Genomic DNA, 19,238 nt, shown 5'->3' with positions numbered 1-19,238 from the left:
GCCATAATTCCATCTCCAGAAGCCCCAAGATCCCTAATTGATTTGAGTACACTTTTTTTTACAACCTCTTTAAAGCTGAAATCATTACATTAGCTGCTAAGCTAAAAGCGTTAGCACTCCTCATGTATGCAGTGACTGACCGAGCTGGACTCTGATGATATAAATGTCATTGTTTGTGTGTTGTGGGAATCCAGGGCTCCCAGGGAGCCATTGCATGTTTTTACTCGACTGTTTTTTATCATCCCAAAACAAGTCTCCATCTACTTCAGTTGTTCAGGAGAATGCTGCGGCACTGTTTTATGACCTCACCTGACTTACCACCAGCATAGAATCGTTGGTGAGCAGATAATGAGTCTTATCTCATTTCTGGTTAAAGTTCCCTGTTCCATGTACGTTGGCTTTTATTTTTCTAGATAGTCAATATACTGTTGGTTAGTTTAATCTACAGCATTATCTATTCTACAAGATCATCATGTTTGTCTTATCTCTATAAAGTTCTCACGAATTTAGAAAAAAACAGCCTGTTTTCAGCTTTGTGACAATATATTTTCCAGATAATCCGAGGAGATTGTTGAATAGTTCATTTAGTTTAAGAAGTAAACGAATTATCCCAGCCCACAAAGGAACACTTCCTCCTTCAGCTCATCACCAGTATTAACACTCACCCAATTTAGAGATACATGGCTCTCGCCAGGCTGAATGGATATGAAAAATTATAATCTATAAAAGTAACCAACTAGAGCTGTCAGACATATGCAGTTTGAGCAGAAGGTACAATTTTGGCCTCTGATGTGGTGGAGTAGAAATCTAAAGTTGCATGAAATTGAAATGCTCGAGTAAAGCACAGTCACATTCCACTGCTTGTCCCCGAATATGGGTCAAATTCCCCAAACACTGGCTCCTTCACTTCCAAAAACACAACTTGATTGCGTCATTACGATGTAAATTTGACCAAGTTACTAAAGATTTTTTTCAACACATGTAATGAGCGAGACCTGAGACACACTCTGGTGTGAATCACCACTGACCCTGGCACATCAGCTCGTTTAATATATCCTTTGTTTCAAACTGCAGCCTCACCAAAATATATATATTTTTAAAACTGCTGCAGTAGTGTAAGGTGCGGAAAAACACCTGAACATTTCATTTTATCATAAATTATGGACAGCCAGCCTTTCCTTACACAACCAGCACCCAAAAGAGAGAGAGAGCACGCAAGAGAGAGGGAGAGAGAGAGAGAGAGAGAGAGAGAGAGAGAGAGAGAGAGAGAGAGAGAGTAGACGATGATGAAACTCTGGTGTAAGACACATTTTTAAAACCCATCATGACCTGCAATTTGTGTGAAACGCTTTTCCTTCATGTTAAACATGTTAACTTATCTTGTCAGCTAAGTGTGACCCATGTAGAATCACACCAATGTGAGTTCAGTGTTCTCTTTAATCCCACAAGCTTCATCATCCGGCCATCGGCGTATTAACATTCTTATCTGGAAATGTGTGGCTATGAGATGGTCACTTGTGTTCTCATTACATACCCTCATTTATAATTTACCTTATTCATATCAGTTTCAGTTTGTCCTCTGCTGTCTGTACTCAAAAAATATAAGGCAAATAAGGGACATTTTCTCTGCGAGTCTACAATAATCAACACACAACACAGGTGTGTACAAAGTATATAATCAAGTGTATTTTCATCTTTATCCACGTTCTGTACACATATTAAGATCCATTTCACATGAACACTATACAATAGCAATGAGTGAGGAATGGAATATTTTCTGAGCACTGAGCGGCTCATGTTTGAATGGCACTTTCATAAAAAAAGAACGAGAAATCACAGAGCATGAATAAGTAAATGTAGACATAACTCAACACAGAAAAATGGCTTTATATTATCAGATCCATTGAGTAACAGATTCAGCACATATAAAATGCACAATGCAACAAAACAAAACATTTTTTGTCTGTTCCATCCTTGTGTTTTTCTCTGCATAATCCGAAACGGTAAATAATGCAAAGAAACGTATTTGCAGCTATCGGAGGAAAGTGTGCTTTTTGTTCTGGATTGAAGTAAAAGGCAATCTAAAATGTGTGTGTTAAGAGGAGTGGTAACAAGATACATCGAAATATCAGAGAAATATCAATACAATTCACAAACCTTCAATTATTCATCTCATAGAGTAGTCTTTTAGTAACTGATAGAAAAAAAACAATACATGTTTGGCTGCTTTACAAGGAATATCTATGTCTCAAAGATATGTTTACATTTTCTGTGTGCCTTTGAATTATCCCATGACATGTTTTGAGAGAGGAGCAGTACAAGAAAGAGCCGGCCTCTGGTGAGGCGGGTCAGTTCTCCCTTTCCGACGAGACAAACTTCTTCAAAATGTGATTCTGCGTTCCCCCACAAAAATTCCTGTAGAGTTCGGGAGCTCCAGCAGTTCTGATGTCGTCGTGAAAAGCTGTGTCGGGGCATTTATTCTTCTTCATACCTATTCCGCCCGGCGTACACAAAGCCTTTTTCGATCCGCTAACCTCTATATGTACATACAAGCAATGTTTACAGAGAAATACCTTCACTGGTGTAGACTGACTTGTTCACAACTATCCCCACTTGGAATGGCATGGCAATTTGACCGCGATATCCCACATTAATAATGCTCCTGATCCATCGTACTGTAAGGGTTCACTGGCCGGAGTGTGTTGAGTGATTTAACAATCCCTTTAAAATGCTGCTAAACATCATGCTTCATTTATGATACTGCACCAGCAACACAACGCCTTCTCCTGTGGACAGAGGCAGAGTGACTGAAAACCACACAACATAACATGGAGGCTGCAGAGACGATGTCTAATCCGAATAAAAGCTTTTCTCTTTTAGAATTACTGGGGCGCTCTGTGCTCATCTACCATAAAAATTCAATAACTGGCCCGGTTCTGCCTCATATATTATAATGGGGACATTGAGACTTGAGATAGAGCATTACAAAGGAGTACAAAGAAAACATTTAGGCAAATCTGTCCGGATGTTCTCAGCACTTTCTTCACTGTACCATGCTATATACAAAGCCAAAGTGAGATAAGCCTCGTCCTAGCTCGTTTGAAACATTTAAAAAAATGAAAAACTCAGTGTATGCAGAATGAGTGCACGTCGTGACACAGAGGATGAGTCAGATTCTTGTGCCGTAGATGTTTTTTTTTCTCTTTTTTTTATCACTAATACGAGCTGGGCAACCTCGACTTTTGAGAGAAATGTAACTGTTGAAAAGCAAGACACGATTGCTTTGTGCAGTTGTGTTTATGTGGCCTGTGAGATTTCTCTGTTGGTCGACATGACGAAACATGGGGAGCGGAAAGAAAGCTCTCATCCTCTTGTCTCAGTCCACACTCGCCTTCTCCGCTCTCAGACGTAATATTCTTTGTCTTTGTTCTTTTTGCCCTTTGTGATTGCCTTGGCCACAGAGGCCGTTGCTGTGCTTTTGTCTTTGACCACTGCACCGTTGCCCTCCACAGTGGAATTGTTGGCAAAATTGTGGCTCTGGTCTGTCTGGTAGGAGCCCTCGTCCCGGTTGCGGTACTTGTACATGGCATAGAGGAGGATAAGAATGCAGAGAGCAGCAGCAGCCACGATACCAACCACCATCCCCGTGGTGCTACTGGACTCCCTGATCACCTCCACGGCACCGGGTTGGCTCTTTTCATCAGAGGCTGTGGGGTTGGCTGTGGGCACATGGGGAAAATTGGGGGGGTAAGTTAGTCCTGGCGTGTTTCGGGAGGATGGAGGAGCAGGGGGCAGAAGCACCTGGTCACGGGTGTTCATTTTGCCTGCGGGGATGTGGAGCTGGTCAGGGTTGGTGGTGGGAACATAAGGAGGTAAGGGGCGGGGTTTCTGGACTCCACCCTCACCAGCGGTGGGAGGTGGAGGAAGGACTGTCCTGTCAGTGACCATGGGGGAGTTATTATTGTAAAAGTCCTCGTCATCTGATTCCGTCATCTCCCCAGAGCCGAAGGCCGAGACCTCCACAGGGTCACCGCAGTCCTCCTGGTCCGGGGGGCAGGAAGGGTGAGGGGGGAGTATCAGGGACTCTTTGGTGGTCTCAAGAGGGGATAGGAGGGTCGGGGGAGGAGGGATGACGGGGTAACGGGTGGCGATGGATGGGGGCTCAAGGGAATCCACTGTTATTATAGGCAACACTAATTCACCTCCTAGAAAGGAAACAGAAAAGGTAGGGGATCCTAAGTTAGAACAGCATGACAATATGATTTCTGGTTTCAATATGAGCTAATTTAAAGTACAGGCACAATCTGTTCATTATGACGAATATTACTGAGGAATTAGACTAATATTAGCTGGCTTATCAGTGATATCATTTATAGAGATCCCAGATTATACTGATCTATAATACAAAAAGGTATTTACATCAACGTTTGGCAAAAAAAAAAAAAAAAAAAAAATTAAAAACACCATGACGTGGTTTTCGAATGATGTTTGCAGCTCTTGATTCTCACATGGAGCCAATGTGTGGGCGTGCAGATTAAGAGCGTTAATAATTTTATAAAAATCTTATGCAATATGGCAAGAACATTAAAAAGCTCACATGTGGACACAAACATACAAGACGACCCATGAAAGGCGGCAGCTGAACGAAGAGCATATAACAAACAGAGCACATGACAAACAAAAGAACAGGCAATCGAATGAGTGCACATCCGTAGGCAGGGGTGGGGGGGTGACAGGAGAAATCACAGACAGGTTATTTAATGTAGGAATCACATGTGGAATTATTATTATGGCTTGCTGAATAAACAAGTAAACAGCGTGTGCTGGATTTATTTCAAGGCCTGTGAAAAGCGAGATTTCCATGTCTTGTTATTTTATTACAAAGCTAACCTGGTGTAGTCGCTGTATACTGTATTGTACTGTATTATTGTGAAAATATGAAAACACACAATACACTGAGAAACACACACAGCCCTTACTGACAGACACTCTGTTCAGCCACACCTGTGCTGTCTGTGCTTAATATTATTTAGCAAATGGTAGCATTAAAGGTCCCATATTGTGGAGAGTGAGATTGCTTTTTTGTCTCATTTGATTCCAAATGCTTTGCAAAGTATAGTCGAAGTCCCTCAAGAAATGCACATAGTCAGAAACGGACCCTTCGAACTAGCCATCAGGACCTCCGTAAGGTTGTGATGTCACAATGACACAGTCAATGCTGCCAGACAGTGCCGGTGGTTGCAAAATCACCGGCAGAGCTGATGTGAATGCATGGTGGGCGGAGCTTGCTGAAGCCCGTGAGAGCTGACCAATCAGAGCAGATTGGGCATTTCAGGAGGGTTGCCTTAAAGAGACAGGCACTAAACCGAACGTGCAGACAGAGGGTGAATAGAGGTGTATGAATAACAATAATGAGTTGTTCATTAAAGGTGCAGTATGAAAGAATTGGACACTAATTACAAAAAACTGGTTTCAGCTTGTCACCAGATCAACCACTAACTCATGCTAACTGCAGTTGCTGTTAGCTAGCTGGTTAAGTAGCATAGCTAGTTTTCCTATTAGCCTACTCGAGTATGCCCAGGCTTGGAGCTCAGAGCAGTGGGAAGTGCACTAGTTGCTGCCCCTAGCGGGTCAGCATCCTAACTTCAGGAAATGTCTCTGCAACACCATACATAGATGTTTTTAAATGGTAGTAAATGTTTCAAACCTTTAAAAATGTTATTTTCAAGTAAACACCAAAAGTAGAAGTATGAATTGACTTGAAATGAGTACAATATGGGACCTTTAATCACTCTTTGGATTAAGACTCCCTGTTATCTTTAGCTGTAAATAAATGATATATTCACATATGAGCGATCACAGCATGCACTGACATTTTGCTTTGATCAAACTGTGACGTCAGAGTGCCAGTGCGACATTTTCCCGATTATATAAATGTTAAAATGAAATGAGTAAAAAGAGTGTCTTCTGGTTGTTGAGGAATATCGCAGAGTTCGGTTATTTATGGCCACCAGCTTCTGTTTCATCATTATTTGAGTCACACTTTGTGGGCCAGTCAACAACAAACAATTCTGATAAGGTCATATTAATAATTGAGGCGCCCGTAATAAGGCCAGCCTCCTTCTTGAATTCCACGGCTTGTTTCTGTCTCAGCCTGATCTTCTGTCCACCGTCAGCTGCTCCAAATGACTGCAGTGCACTTCCATAAAGATTTTCTCCCAACCAATTTAGTGAGTTACGACTTAAAAGATAACGTACAGGGTGAATTGATGCTAGCAGAGTCTCCCAAATGAGGACAGCTGGTTGACAGAGCCCCTGAATAAATTAGCGTGTGATAGCTGCAGAAACACAAAACAGTTGAGCTGAAAAATGTGACACTAATGACACCCGCCCGACGTCAGCGCAATAGGACTGTGCTCGGAGCTGAATAAGGAGCTGCACTCCTGTCTTTGTTCACCAAGGTTGACCCACCTGTTCCTGGCTCACACTCTTCCAGGTCCTCGTCATCACTTGGACACTCGGCCGATGCCACCAAAATATCATCAGAGTTCTGTGGCTGAAAGGAAAATGGAGATTTAAAAAAAAAAAAAATTCACGGTTAACATGTTCCTATTGTCTAGATCTGTAGTATGTTTTATGATTCTGTTTGCTGGCTGTCTGTCCCATCTGAAGTCTAAAAATGAAGCTCTGTACCACTTTAGCGCTTTCGCTCGGAGCAAAACTACACGGAGCAAGACTCCAAAATGTGCCCAAATGCAACTGCTTTTTATCTTTCACCCCTGTGGCTGACTTCATTTGTTCATAAACAAAGTGCTACTACTGGTGGGGAGTAAAATTCTCAGTAGGATAAATGTCATCCATGTTTTCAGTTGATTCTATATATTCGCTCCCTGTTCGATTCCTTTATCTTATTATTACAAAAGTTTAAATACGGCTGACTAAGTCGGGGCTTCAGCACGTTTAAATTGGATTTTAGGGTGCACGGTGGACTACCTGAGCCGAGTGGGGAAACGATAGTTCACTAATGGATTAGTTGGACAAATTGAAAAATACAGCGAAGGCAATTTAAGGACAAACTGGACAAGAGAAATGTAATGCAAAATGCACTATGTATTCTTATTAGGAGAGGTGGGGGGATTTGTCTTTGAAACCTCAGGACTCCAAGAACAACCACTGAAATCCGTCCAAATTGGCAGGTTCGCAGCGATTTGGACAGAAATCAACTCATTTGAAACGGTTGGTTGGTGGGTGATGTTTCACCGGTCTGGATGCAGTATTGTGACGGCTCAAAGTGTGAAAATCTGTTCCTCGAATTTACTCAATAGAAAGTCTTTTTTTTTTTTGCATAGCTGCTCTTGATCACCAAATAATATTAAAGCGTGAATGTCGTTTCGTACGCTTTGAAATAAAACGGCTCCTGTTATGAATTCAAAATCGGAACTGTAGGACCAAATCTGTGAGAACACAGACATTGTTTGATGGATTTAACATAGCAATTGATTCTAAAAATGACTTAATGATGTCACTGTGTACGAATTCTCCTCCAGTAATGATACATGTTGGTGTGTCATATGAATTGTGGTTTAATTTCAAAGTTTCACAGTAACTTTCATCACGATTATCAATATCTATATATAGACATCAGAGTTCAGCTTCCTCTGACACGCTGAGCTCTTCAAACATGAATTACCATACAATTTAGAAAAATAAACTGATTTTTTTATTATTTTACTTTCAAATAAAACGTTTTCGGTTTCATTAAATGGACTGGGGCTCCTTTTTTTCAAAGCTGGAGACGAACCGAGGGCTGGCATGTAATTTCTGACTGGCCTTGGTTATGTGATTGTGTTCTTTTATTTGCACTGGAAGACACAGTAACATCTGTTATTACACGTTTAACTTCGCAGTGCAAATAACACACTGTAAATGACATACCTCCAGTTATTATTCATATTCTTATCACATATCTTTTGTTACTATCAGACTACCATCACTACTATGGAGTCATATTATTTTTGATGTGTTTATGTTCTCTATAAGGTTTACAAATTATTTAAATTTAAGCCCACTGGGGATTTTTGCCTCTCCCTGTGCTGTACAGTGTTTGTAATGTATGTCATTTTTTGGCATGCTTTTTAAAATTGTCCAAATTAATGATTAAAAACTAACATACAGTATAATCAGAATATTGGGATTAAATAAGCATGGATGATTCAGTTAGTGAGTTTTCATTTCGTTGAGGGGAACGTCAAGTGAATGGATTCAAGTACAAAAACAAAACAGTATTTCATATATTTTGTTTTTCAAATAAGTTGACTAATTCTCTTGATTTATTTTGATTCTATTTATATAATCATCTCTCCCATTTTCATTCTGTTACGTACTGTGAAACTGTATCGGACTGCTTTCAATTTAATGGCTGGTTGGATGTGTTTGTATGAAAAAGTATCAATGGTACTTCTTAATTCCCTTCTTCGTCTTTAGTTTTTAACACTAACAAGCTTTTAACTTATCATCTAGTCAATTTAATCCATTATTTATGATATCTGGATCTACACAATGTACAGAGCCATTTTTAATATTCAAAGAAAAACTACTACGTTCTCAGGAATGTGCATTGAATATTGCAAAAAATGAAAAGCATCTCATCTCCACAAACCTGCTTAAAGAAACATTATGTAAATACTTAACCTCAAAATAATAGCTTCAATTTGTGTACAGTGTCTTGCAATAGGGTGAATGATGTCACAGCCACTCGCCCCCAACCCCCCCCCCCCCCCCCCCCCACCCCCCCCCCCACCCCCTCCACCCCTCACGTGTTCCTGCACTATTCAACTTCATCATCTAGAGTTATAAACCAATTAACTGCCAGCTAATGATAAACTAGGATCCAGCTCTCGTTCCTTGATACTCTCTCTGACCTTTGAGATGCTCTCTCTCAAGCTGGGAGAACGCTGCCTGCGGGTGGTGGTGGTTGCCATAGTGGTGGTAGTTTCCATGATTGTGGTGGACATGTCGGACACAGCCAGCGGGGTGGCAGAGGTGGTGTCGGTGGTCACCACGGAGAGCGAGTCCCCGACCAGACGCAGGTTCCCCTCCACCTGCACGCTGGGATCGTTTTCTGCGGCCAGCTTGAGCACCTGGAGGCCGTTGTAGTAGAGCCCCGAAATCTGACCCTGGAAGGGTCGACCTTTGTCGTGGCCGCCAATTTTAATGGCTGCCTGGCTGTTAAAGATGGTCAACTGTCTCCCTAAAGTCAGACAGAGACATAGAGACAGAAAGAGGTGGAAACAGGCGGAGCAGACATAGAGAAGTCACATGGGAGAGCTTGCACAGGGACATCATTTGAACGGGGTGGGTTTTAGTGAACAATGATAGTTTGTCATTTATTTAAAACTTGATTTGTATGTTAACTTTAAAAGGGGGAAGGTTAATTAGCAGCAGGTTTATAGTATAGACTTTACACATGCAGGTTACAACCATGAGAGGAGGCTTAAAGTCTACATTTATGTGCCTATTTAAATGTTTCGATTGGACAGAGATAGCAATTTTAAATATTACTGATTTAGCAAACTGTCTGCAGGGAACAAAGGGTTTATTTATCTCTCAACTCCAGAACAGATGGTGCAAAGATGCATATCTTATGTCTTCCTCTTCCTTTTTTTCCACAAAGATGGGCCAGTAATTAAAATGTCTCACTAAACTTCAGACTGTGTAAAGCTAAATGACAGTAGAACATCCACTCCCGTCCACTGTCTTCATGAGCCATCGGGCCATCGAAAACGTGCTCTGCTCTGGGATCCCTCTGGTCCAATTGTTTCACCTCCTGAAAGGGGCAATGATATCTAACGGCACCATTGTCAGCAGCTTCGCTGATAAGCCTTGTTACATCAGAGGAGGAGGACTGCAGTAATGGGCCCATCTCAAGAGAATACTTATTAGCAAAGTTAATGGCTGCAAACAGTGATCTACTTTAACAGCCTGTCAGGGCTGTTTTGTCGCAGCAAAAACAAACTTCAGGCTTGAGAGTCTGACGTGGACAATGTAGTACAAGGCAAAGCAATACAAGTTTAAAAGGACACCAGAAGGGGAGAAGGAGTTGTTCTGGTGTGATCAATTAAAAATGCCCAGTTTAAGAAGAAAAAGGATACCGGTCCACATGTTAGTTTCACTGGTGTTACACAGCATTTTAATGTTTTTTACTTAGAATAGTTACACACAGTATCTAATTACACACAATGGTTAAGGGGGACGATAGAGGGTTAGACAAGGGTTATGTCTTTTTAGTTAATTGGTTTAAAACGTTCGTTAAGGTGCAGCTTTTCCACAAGGTGTAAGGATGACAAAGCATAAATGACAAGTATGCTTTACCCCATTTTGCTTATATGACTTATTTTGAATTCCATTTGAAGCTATAGTGTGGGCTCGTCAGCCAATAGAAAGTCCAATTAAAAATGGAGATACGCGTCTGGGTAAGTGGATCCTTGTCACCCTTGTCTTCTGGCACTGCACCTCTCATGGGGAAAGGTTATTTAGTAGTTATTTCAAGGATTATGTTAATTAATCAATTAATTTTTACCTTTATCGAGTAGCCACTCGTCAACTACCCGACCAAGTCTGTATGGGATTCTTTGTCTAGCAATAGCCAGTCGTTCATTATCATAGTGTCCTTCAAAGAATTTGGAGAGACAGATTAAAGGTTAAAGTCTGCAAGCTGAAAGATCACATGGTTAGAAACAGTGTTATAATGGCTAACAGGTTTAACAAGTTATCCATTTTAACCCAGCTGTGAGTTAAAAGAAACTTGTGCGTTACTTAGTGTCGTCTAGTTATTACGAGTAACAGTGTTAATGCTAATTAGAGTTATGTTTAGGCTATTTATAATGCTACTCTAGTTAGTGTTATTTATTTAGCTTTTTTTTCTTTTTTAAAGAAAAACATAATCTTAGGTAAACAGCAATTACAGTAAAATGGAAAATAATTTAATGTACTGTATAAAAAGAGGTTAATTCATGTAAACATACAGCAGAAAGAGATATCAGCGATAGAGTGCCAAAGTCTCACCCCACTTCTGTTCCACAACATCTTTTACTAATATACTCCATGATTTACACGACAGCTCCTGTGAGAAGGCTTGTCAAAAAACTCACAGGATCTTAAAAAACAGCATTGTTGATTTTGTCTTTCGAGGAGTTCAAACTTTATTAACAAGTCCAGAAGTGGTTGAAGCGCTTCTGTAATTCTGCGGGCAAACAGAACAGAACAGAAGCTGCTCTCGGGTGGGGCAGGACTTCAGCTCTCTATTGAACTCGTGCAAACACAGGAGAATATAACTAATCGAAAGAAAACTGCAGCGTGAAATATACTGTATGATACAAACTTCAGCAGAGTGAAAATGGACGATAGGAGAGCCCAGTGAATGTCAAGCATCGTGAATCGTTTTCATTCAGTTTTGTACGTCTGTAGCATTGGAGAGTTTCTTTAAGTCACCAGCAACGCAGTTTCTACAAAGTCCCGCCTCTCAAGATTCTAAATTCTTGTTGAAATTATTCATTATATGTATGGATACCTTGTTTGTATATAGAGTTCATAAAGAGCAGGTTATCTGAAAATGTGTTTAACCTGCATATTATGAATAAAAACGTATATGAAAAGTGTTGTTGGACATAGGACAGTAATGAATGGATAAAAAAGGATTAGGATTATAGCGCAACATGGAAAAGGAGGCAGAGTACATGACAGTGTGTGACAGTTATAGTGAAGCTTACCTAGACTATGTTTTGACTGTAAGCTTTAATATAGAGCTGGTTTAAAAAAATAAGTGAGGCTGCACATTCATTAAGCTTTGGGAGAGCCGCAGGTAGTGCCCTTGTATAGGGGCTGCTGCTGCCTCACTTATGTTGCTCGATATCCATTTAAGGCCAGAAAGATCAATCTCGCTTTTATAGTTTTTTAATTTCCTACCCCTCTGTGCTTTATATCGCTTCTCGTGCATGTAAAAGATCTTGGAAGTTCAAAAGCTCAAAGTCTGCATCGTCAGAAGCTCCTCTTTCCTACAGAAAACGCTGCTCCTGAAATGTCTCTTCGGAGTCAAACGTAATTTATTGGACTTAATTAATGTCTAGCGGCCACTTTGGCATGTAAGAATTGATTTAGCACAGCTGCTCTGTTTTTTGTTTGCGGTGTTGGGTCAGGCATGTGTGAGCTGACCAATCGGAGCAGCCTGGGTATTCAGGAGTGGCGTCCTTGAAGAGACAGGAGAAGCGTCTGATCTGTTTTTTTGAGCACAAAAGCACGCAAACCTGTTCAAGTAGTAAACTGAAATAAAAATTATGTACCTGAATTTGAGTGTAATATGTCTCCTTTAATTGTCACCAGTGTAATGTACATTCCCTTTACCCTTTTCTTTAATAAATGACGCTATCATGCGCTGAAGTTATTCACCGTTAGCAATATTTTAAAAACAACTGATAACTGAATGGGAGCTGACAGGGAATACACACAACACAAATGGCTGTCACCATTACACAGTTTTGATTTATGTGCAGCCATGGCAGGTGTGTGTGAGAGAGAGAGTGTGTGTGTGTGTGTGTGTGTGTGTGTGTGAGAGAGAGAGAGAGTGTGTGTGTGTGTGTGTGTGTGTGAGAGAGAGAGTGTGTGTGTGTGTGTGTGTGTGTGTGTGTGTGTGTGTGTGTGTGTGTGCTCTGAGCACCAGCTGGAGGCAGTGAGGGGACTTGGTTGGCTCCCACTACGCCAGGTGGTGCACCTGTTCTAAATAAGGTTAATTGGTTGATTGGTTCAGAACAGGTTAAAGCACAGCCGGTCGTGATCAAATTATTTTTTGGTCGACGTGTATTTCAAGTATGTGTGTGCATAGGCTGATGCGCTTCTTGGATGGTGAAAACCTCTGACTTTTTTCCCAAGGTGTATCTGTAGATTCTTTACATTTGTTTGTTTACTTTGCTTGTTGTAATTTACTTTACGTTTACTATGCAGTGCCGTGAATGTATCTTAAAGACTAAAATCCATCAAGATAATTTCTAATTATGGAATGGATAAATGTATATGCAGCCAAGGACATGGTGACCTAAAACACACACCAAGCAGCTTAATTCATTATTATGTTCATGTTAATGCACAGTATGTTGTGTGACAGCATCCGGCTGCTACCTGGACACCAAACCTATTATAACATTGAAATGTAAAACACATGTCTGGCTCAGTCATTACTGAGCTAAGCCCTTTAACTGACAAGCTACAGTGTGAATTCATTCAAATCCATCAATCTTTTTTATGTAAAACAGACATCGCGGAAAGGTCACCTTCCCATGATGTCTGTGGACAGATGGATGTAAATTTAAGCGCGTTGACTGCAAAATTGTTAATGTCAACAAGAATGTATCAGCTGAATAAAGAGAGCATATTTACCCTGCTTAGTAAACACCATCTCATTAGACCAGAGGTTGGTATATTAACAACAAAAAGAAAAACAACAGATTAGGCTCATATTTATTTTGAGCATCTTCTGGAAATGTCTAGGAAATCCTGCCCGATCCACATATGCCTATGATTAATATACTTGTAAAAAAAAAAAAAAAAGCCAGTTTAAAAGGAAAGATGAGGATAAAATGCTGCTTTAATTTACAGTAAATGATTAAGATCTGTGTGTCTCATCTGCTGCATCCTTTAGCACCACGTCTGTCAAACTGGCTGCAAAAAAAAACAAAAACCGACAGCTGCTGATGAAAACTCGTCCATTGCTACATGCACTTAGCAAGGCAGCTTGAGGCAAATGTGTCATTTCCAGATTATCATGTTGTTCGGCCGATACGGCATGTTCAGTGTGTGTGATAGATAGCTGACAGAGCGATGAAATAACTAGATGGGAGAGTTGAATTAAAAGACGACACTGGGCAAATTGCCAATCTGCTGAAGTTCACAGTAAATTTCACAACTGCTGCATTGAAGATTTATGTTTGATATGCAGACATGCGATCCTTCTCTCTCTCTCCATGCATCCTGTCTATGTGTCAAGTAACCACAAAGTTCGTCCCGGCAAGTCTTACCTGGTGGGTAACGCTCAATGACTGGATGGTTGTCCACCTGAAGAGTGGCGTTGCCACCGCTGCGCGTGAAGCGTACAACATGGTACTTGCCATCATTTACTATGACGGCAGGCTCATCGATGGTGATGTCATCCGTCCCCACATTGAAGATGACACCGATTTTTCCTTGATCCTGCAAGTGAGAAGCAGAAAATGAATGTGAGACATCAAACTTAAGTATTTAATTGGAAATATTTCATATTCGATCCACTCTAAATGTCCAGACTATAAAGTTTCCGTACAACTGAGGGTTGTCAAGTCAGACACCTTGTTAAAGATGTATAAAGGCATGTCTGTGTTTAAGTACCCATACTATAAAACTAGAACGTATGTCCCAGTTAGGGATGGGTCGATAAAATAATTGGTGGTGAAATTTCATTATCTGTGAATTGACATAACCATGAATATCCTGAAAAAGCTGTCTAGTTCACCAGTGAGCAGTCCTATATTGGTTTCCTTATATATTTTGAAAAATCCCACCAAAAATATTTGTTTTGAGTGACTCCAGTATGTTTTAGCGCAATTTTTGTATTATTATTTGAAAAATATGGTAAATTGCAAGACAAGACTGTGACATGAAATGTTGGTATCATCCCGTGCCTTTATAAGCATACAGCATGTATAATAAAAAGAAAAAGCATGCAATTTGAACTGCAGCGCATATCTTTCATGACGCAGACAGTATGTTTCTTTAGGGTTCAGCACCATCCCTCCCCCGGCAGCCCGCTCAGGTTTCCTGAGGTGGATCAGTCTTGACAGAATCCTGCTGCTTCTCTTTTGGTTGACCAACTTCCCTCCCTGTCAGCGGCCTCTGCCTGCTCCTGCCAACCTTCCTCAAAGATCAAATCTGCCTCCTAAGCCAGCCTTTGGGTGCCACTAATAAGAAACATTGGAAACAAACCGTGTGGGGTCTCTGTGCCTGTCTGGCCTTTGCACATTGCAGTCTGTCTAAATGCAACACAAGGTCAGAGTGCTAATGTGGTTATAAGAGACACAGAGTACTTTGCTGACTTTCTGCAAACTTAGTGTTGTAACCTTTGGAACTATATTGCAAATACAGACAACATTATTTGTCCTCTAAGATTCGGCACGTTTTTGTTCAAACAACCTCGACTCCAGCAGCTGGCGGCACGATGCCACATCTTCAACCACAGAGGGGGCGTAAACAGTGAAATTGGCTCGTGTAATATTTTATTGAAATGAAATGCTGCGGACTTCTGTGTGCACAATGTTTACTGAGGCCTTATAGACATGGCGTAAATATCCTCCTCAGTGGGTTCATCCATTTAATATGGTTTCCGTGGTTTGACCGTCGGAACCGACTTTCACAGCTTATTCTGGGGCTGCGTGAAACGGCCTTAAGATATATTGCTTTTATTATTTTGAAATCCCCTCAAAAGCACTTCAGACTATACTAGGTCTGTGCAACGAAATCAGATATCACGATATTTTGGACCAAATACCTCACGATCTAGATTTCACCAATATCTTATATTGGTACTTTCACAAAGTATCTTTGCGATTCATTTTTGATAAATAATCATCAACAGCAGGTGGGTTAAGTGAGAAAAAGGCATATATTAGAACGAGCAGAACAGTTCGGTGAGGTCACTTGGCATCACCTAATCAAAATGTGGCCTTTAAAAGCAGCAAAAGAGAATATTTACGTAACATTGTGTTAAACGATAAACAATCTCATGTCACAAAAACAGTATCATATTGACATATTACCCAGCCCGAGCTCATTTCTCCACACATGTTGTCAAAGACAGCTTCACCTGACTTCGTGTGCCCTTCATACAGCTGATTGTTCTCCCTCCATCATTATTTAAATACTGCATTACCGCCTCAGACTGGGTATTTGAATATGTCGACGGAAAATACTTCTATTCTTGCCTTGATGGAGGCTGCTATTGTGTAATGTAAAACCTGTCCCACAGCTTTGCTCTCTCCCCTTAATCATATTTAAAATCCCTCTCGAAACCTTTCCAATATGAAATAAATATTCATGCCGACACAGTTGGTGTTAAGCACAGAAGTGTTAAATGTCCTCGGAGATCCTTGAACCTCGGTTTTATAATGAAATGTGAAGTTTGAGAAGTCAACTTCCAGCTTATTTTCTATGAAGGAACTCCAAACAAGAGTCTCGTTATCTTCTCGAATTCTGTAATCACGACAGATTTATTACACTTGAACAACAACTGGTAATCAATTTCTCACACGTCAAAAAATAGGGTGCGATGGCTCCCCGCTCAGTTAATGGTCTACCTTGTCGCATTTCATCACGCAAAGGTGTGTTGAAATTATCACCTTGTTAGTATGTCACTACAGGGTGGTGCGGCGTTGGGTCAAACTCAGCACTCTGCTGTCTTCTGGAAAACCGTGTCTCGAGCGGTGTGCGGGTTGGCTTCATATCGCTTCAAACAAAGGATTTACTTCTATTTCACTCTTGGAGCACAATCACAAAAACAGCCCCAAAGAAACCTTTTGACAGCTGGCAAAGAAACTATACTGCCACCCAGTTTTAGTAAACAAAAGCTTGGCCTTTCCAGCTCACTTTTTTTCTTCTTTTTGCACTTGATGCCCATGTGTTTGGGTATAAAACTCAGGCATACTGTCACGAAAATTCTCCCACCTAGCTGTTTTGACATCAAATCAAACAATTTCCTCGGAGTATTCACCACAGCCTCCTCTAATTCATATAACAGGGGAAGGACTGATATTATAACGGCATGTTGTTATGAGGATTTATCTTTGATGGGTTGAAAAAGGAACAAACAAACTAAGAGACTAAGGCAATGACAACTGCCACCTGATATAAACGTAGCACAGGGTGGAAGAAGAAGAAGACGTAGATCTCAGTTAATGTCCGTCTGGCTGTCTTTTCTCTGAGCTGGATGAGGTTACTGAAGCCTTCTCCTCAGAGCCAGAGGGGAGTTTATGTCTACAGGGCTGGAAACTGAGAGACTCCTCTTTCTTTTTCCTCCCACAGGGATGATAAATCTTCACTGCCCTCAGCATAGTGATAGAAGTGTTTGGCTAACATTAAAAGGTAGCTGGTAAATAAATAAAAAAAAAGACAATCGTAACATGCCCTTTTTAATCCAATTCCCCTTCAACAATCCCCCCTCCCCCCTTTTTTTCTGGATGGAAATGATAGATCGTTATAAACAATGAAAAAAATGAATAAATCAACTTCAAACTGCTCCATGCGATATAATGTGTGCTGTTTTTTTCTAATTCCTTTGAACTGTTGCACGTTTTCCCGACTGATCAAAGCCCACCTATTTTCATCAAAAATGAGTCCCGTCAAAAAAAAAAAAAGAAAAAAGAAAAAGAATATCCAGTAAAATTTATTGCAACTGTGGGAAAAAAAATTCAAAGGGAAGATTCTCTTTTCCAGCAGTATTTAGCAACCGCAGCATACAGCTTCAGATTTGATCGTGGCTTATCTATTATAAAATTGAAATGAAGGAGCGCGGCAGGCAGGCAGGTTGAGCTCTGGCTTTGAAAGTGCCCTCCTGAAAAATGCACATTCATGAGTTTTTCTGTGAAGTGTTTCCCATTCCTACACAGAACGAGGCAGAATATTTATCAAGACTTATTTTTTCCCCTGTCCGGAATATGATTTTGGGAGCCAAATTGGTTCAGCCGTCGCTCGATTGATGCGCCTGCACATCAAAATGCATAAGAAATCTCCTTATGGAATCAGGCTCGCCCCGACCCCTCAGCCGGTTACTATATCATTTCATCATCCGCTCGTCCTCCTATAGTTCGAAGCGTCCTCAACATTTTTTTTTTTCTAATTGTCGTCATTTTGCACAACGGATCTTCTGTTTTAGTTTCATCTTTTAGTCACTCATTAAAAGCATGACCCCTTTGAAAGTGGGAGCCCCCCCCTCATGCTCTCTCTGGCGAATATGGTGATGGTTTGAGTAAATCGGTCTTTGAAGCTCGTGTACGGGCCATCCTCCAACATTGCGGTTTCGGGTTGAGCAAGCATGCGGCCGCTGTTTAATGCGGCAGTGTTCCGTGCAAGTGGGTGTGTTTTTGTTGTGTCTGGTGTTGACTGTGATTCAGAATCGATTGTTTTTAATGAAGGAGTATAAGCGCAGACTACCAGCTGCTTCGTGCGCAGCTGTAAAATCTACACCAGCGGTTGGTCTAATGGTCGTGTCTGTTAATCAAGAGCATTTTGAAACAAAAATGTTCCGTTCTACCAGGCCCACATTTATTATTACGCTTGAAGTGTAATTTCTAAAGGAGGCATTCTCAACCTTTTCACTGCCTTATTCACACCGGGTTGAATAGAAAGCTTGATATCTAAGGAAGTTTTTTAAGAAGCGAATTCTGTTCCAAAGCAGCGCACCTGAAAACCCCCCAAATCCCTGCAGCACTGAAAAATGTATCATTTGTTTCCTTTCCTATTTTCAACTCTCCCTTGTGGCCAGTGTTATTTTGACCAGCTTCTCTCTGTCTTCACCTAGTTTCCTACAGTCTTCTGCTCCTTCAACAGCAAGCAGATGACACAAACGGGCACATTTCTTGCGATCAAAATGCGCAATTAATGAAATACATAACTAGAACGACGAGAAAACGACAACTTGGGTGATATTAAGAAGCTTAGTATGAGAAACAAAAAAAAAAAGGCAGCCTCGACCCCCTCTGAACTCGCCTCCGCCGAGCAGTAATAAGGTGTCAAAGTAAGCAATATGTCAGGGTGCAAGGACTTGGCAGTGTTGGAAAAAAAACATCCTTTCAGCTGGCTTTGCACGCATGCAGGCAGCAGTCCTCAACATCAACAGTGCATTCAATTGCAACATTCCAAGGCTGGCAAGGTCAGTTTCACACTTCTCCAATTTGAAAAACAATTTAAATTAGACACTTTGAAAAACATCCATGAGCGGGTTTTTGTACCAAACGTGCCTAGAAACTGAGAAGTCGAAGCAGGCGTGAACACAAACACTTCTTGTTAATGTCACATTCGGGTAAGTTTGAGCTTTGAGTTTCAAAACAATAATAGTATCCACGTCATCAATACCGTAGCTTCTCTCTTTTGAAGGCCACAGTTAACTTTCATTAAAAGCCGGCTTTGTATAGTGAACGCAGCGGTAACTGGATAGGATTGGAAGA

The 19,238-nt window shown here is 40.9% G+C and overlaps 1 protein-coding gene across 6 annotated transcripts in view; it reads right to left on the bottom strand.

The window, feature by feature from the left end:
• Positions 1 to 1,474: 1,474 nt before the first annotated feature.
• Positions 1,475 to 19,238, bottom strand: part of nrxn2a (neurexin 2a) — a 136,708-nt gene continuing 118,944 nt past the window's right edge. For 3 of the 6 annotated variants that reach the window (XM_037119311.1, XM_037119312.1, XM_037119314.1), the window contains 5 exons: positions 14,067 to 14,238; positions 10,580 to 10,669; positions 8,922 to 9,250; positions 6,472 to 6,556; positions 1,475 to 4,205 (listed from right to left, as the gene is read on the bottom strand). In XM_037119311.1, the coding sequence (XP_036975206.1) occupies positions 3,403 to 4,205; positions 6,472 to 6,556; positions 8,922 to 9,250; positions 10,580 to 10,669; positions 14,067 to 14,238 (1,479 nt within the window). In that variant the 3' untranslated portion in view covers positions 1,475 to 3,402. The remainder of the gene's footprint in view (positions 4,206 to 6,471; positions 6,557 to 8,921; positions 9,251 to 10,579; positions 10,670 to 14,066; positions 14,239 to 19,238) is intronic. The other 3 variants (XM_037119315.1, XM_037119316.1, XM_037119317.1) reach the window with 2 other exon arrangements.

Source organism: Acanthopagrus latus, chromosome 13 (genome assembly GCF_904848185.1).
Source record: "Acanthopagrus latus isolate v.2019 chromosome 13, fAcaLat1.1, whole genome shotgun sequence".
In the NCBI taxonomy this organism is placed as follows: Eukaryota; Metazoa; Chordata; class Actinopteri; order Spariformes; family Sparidae; genus Acanthopagrus; species Acanthopagrus latus.
This window is presented reverse-complemented; position numbering and strand designations above follow the sequence as displayed.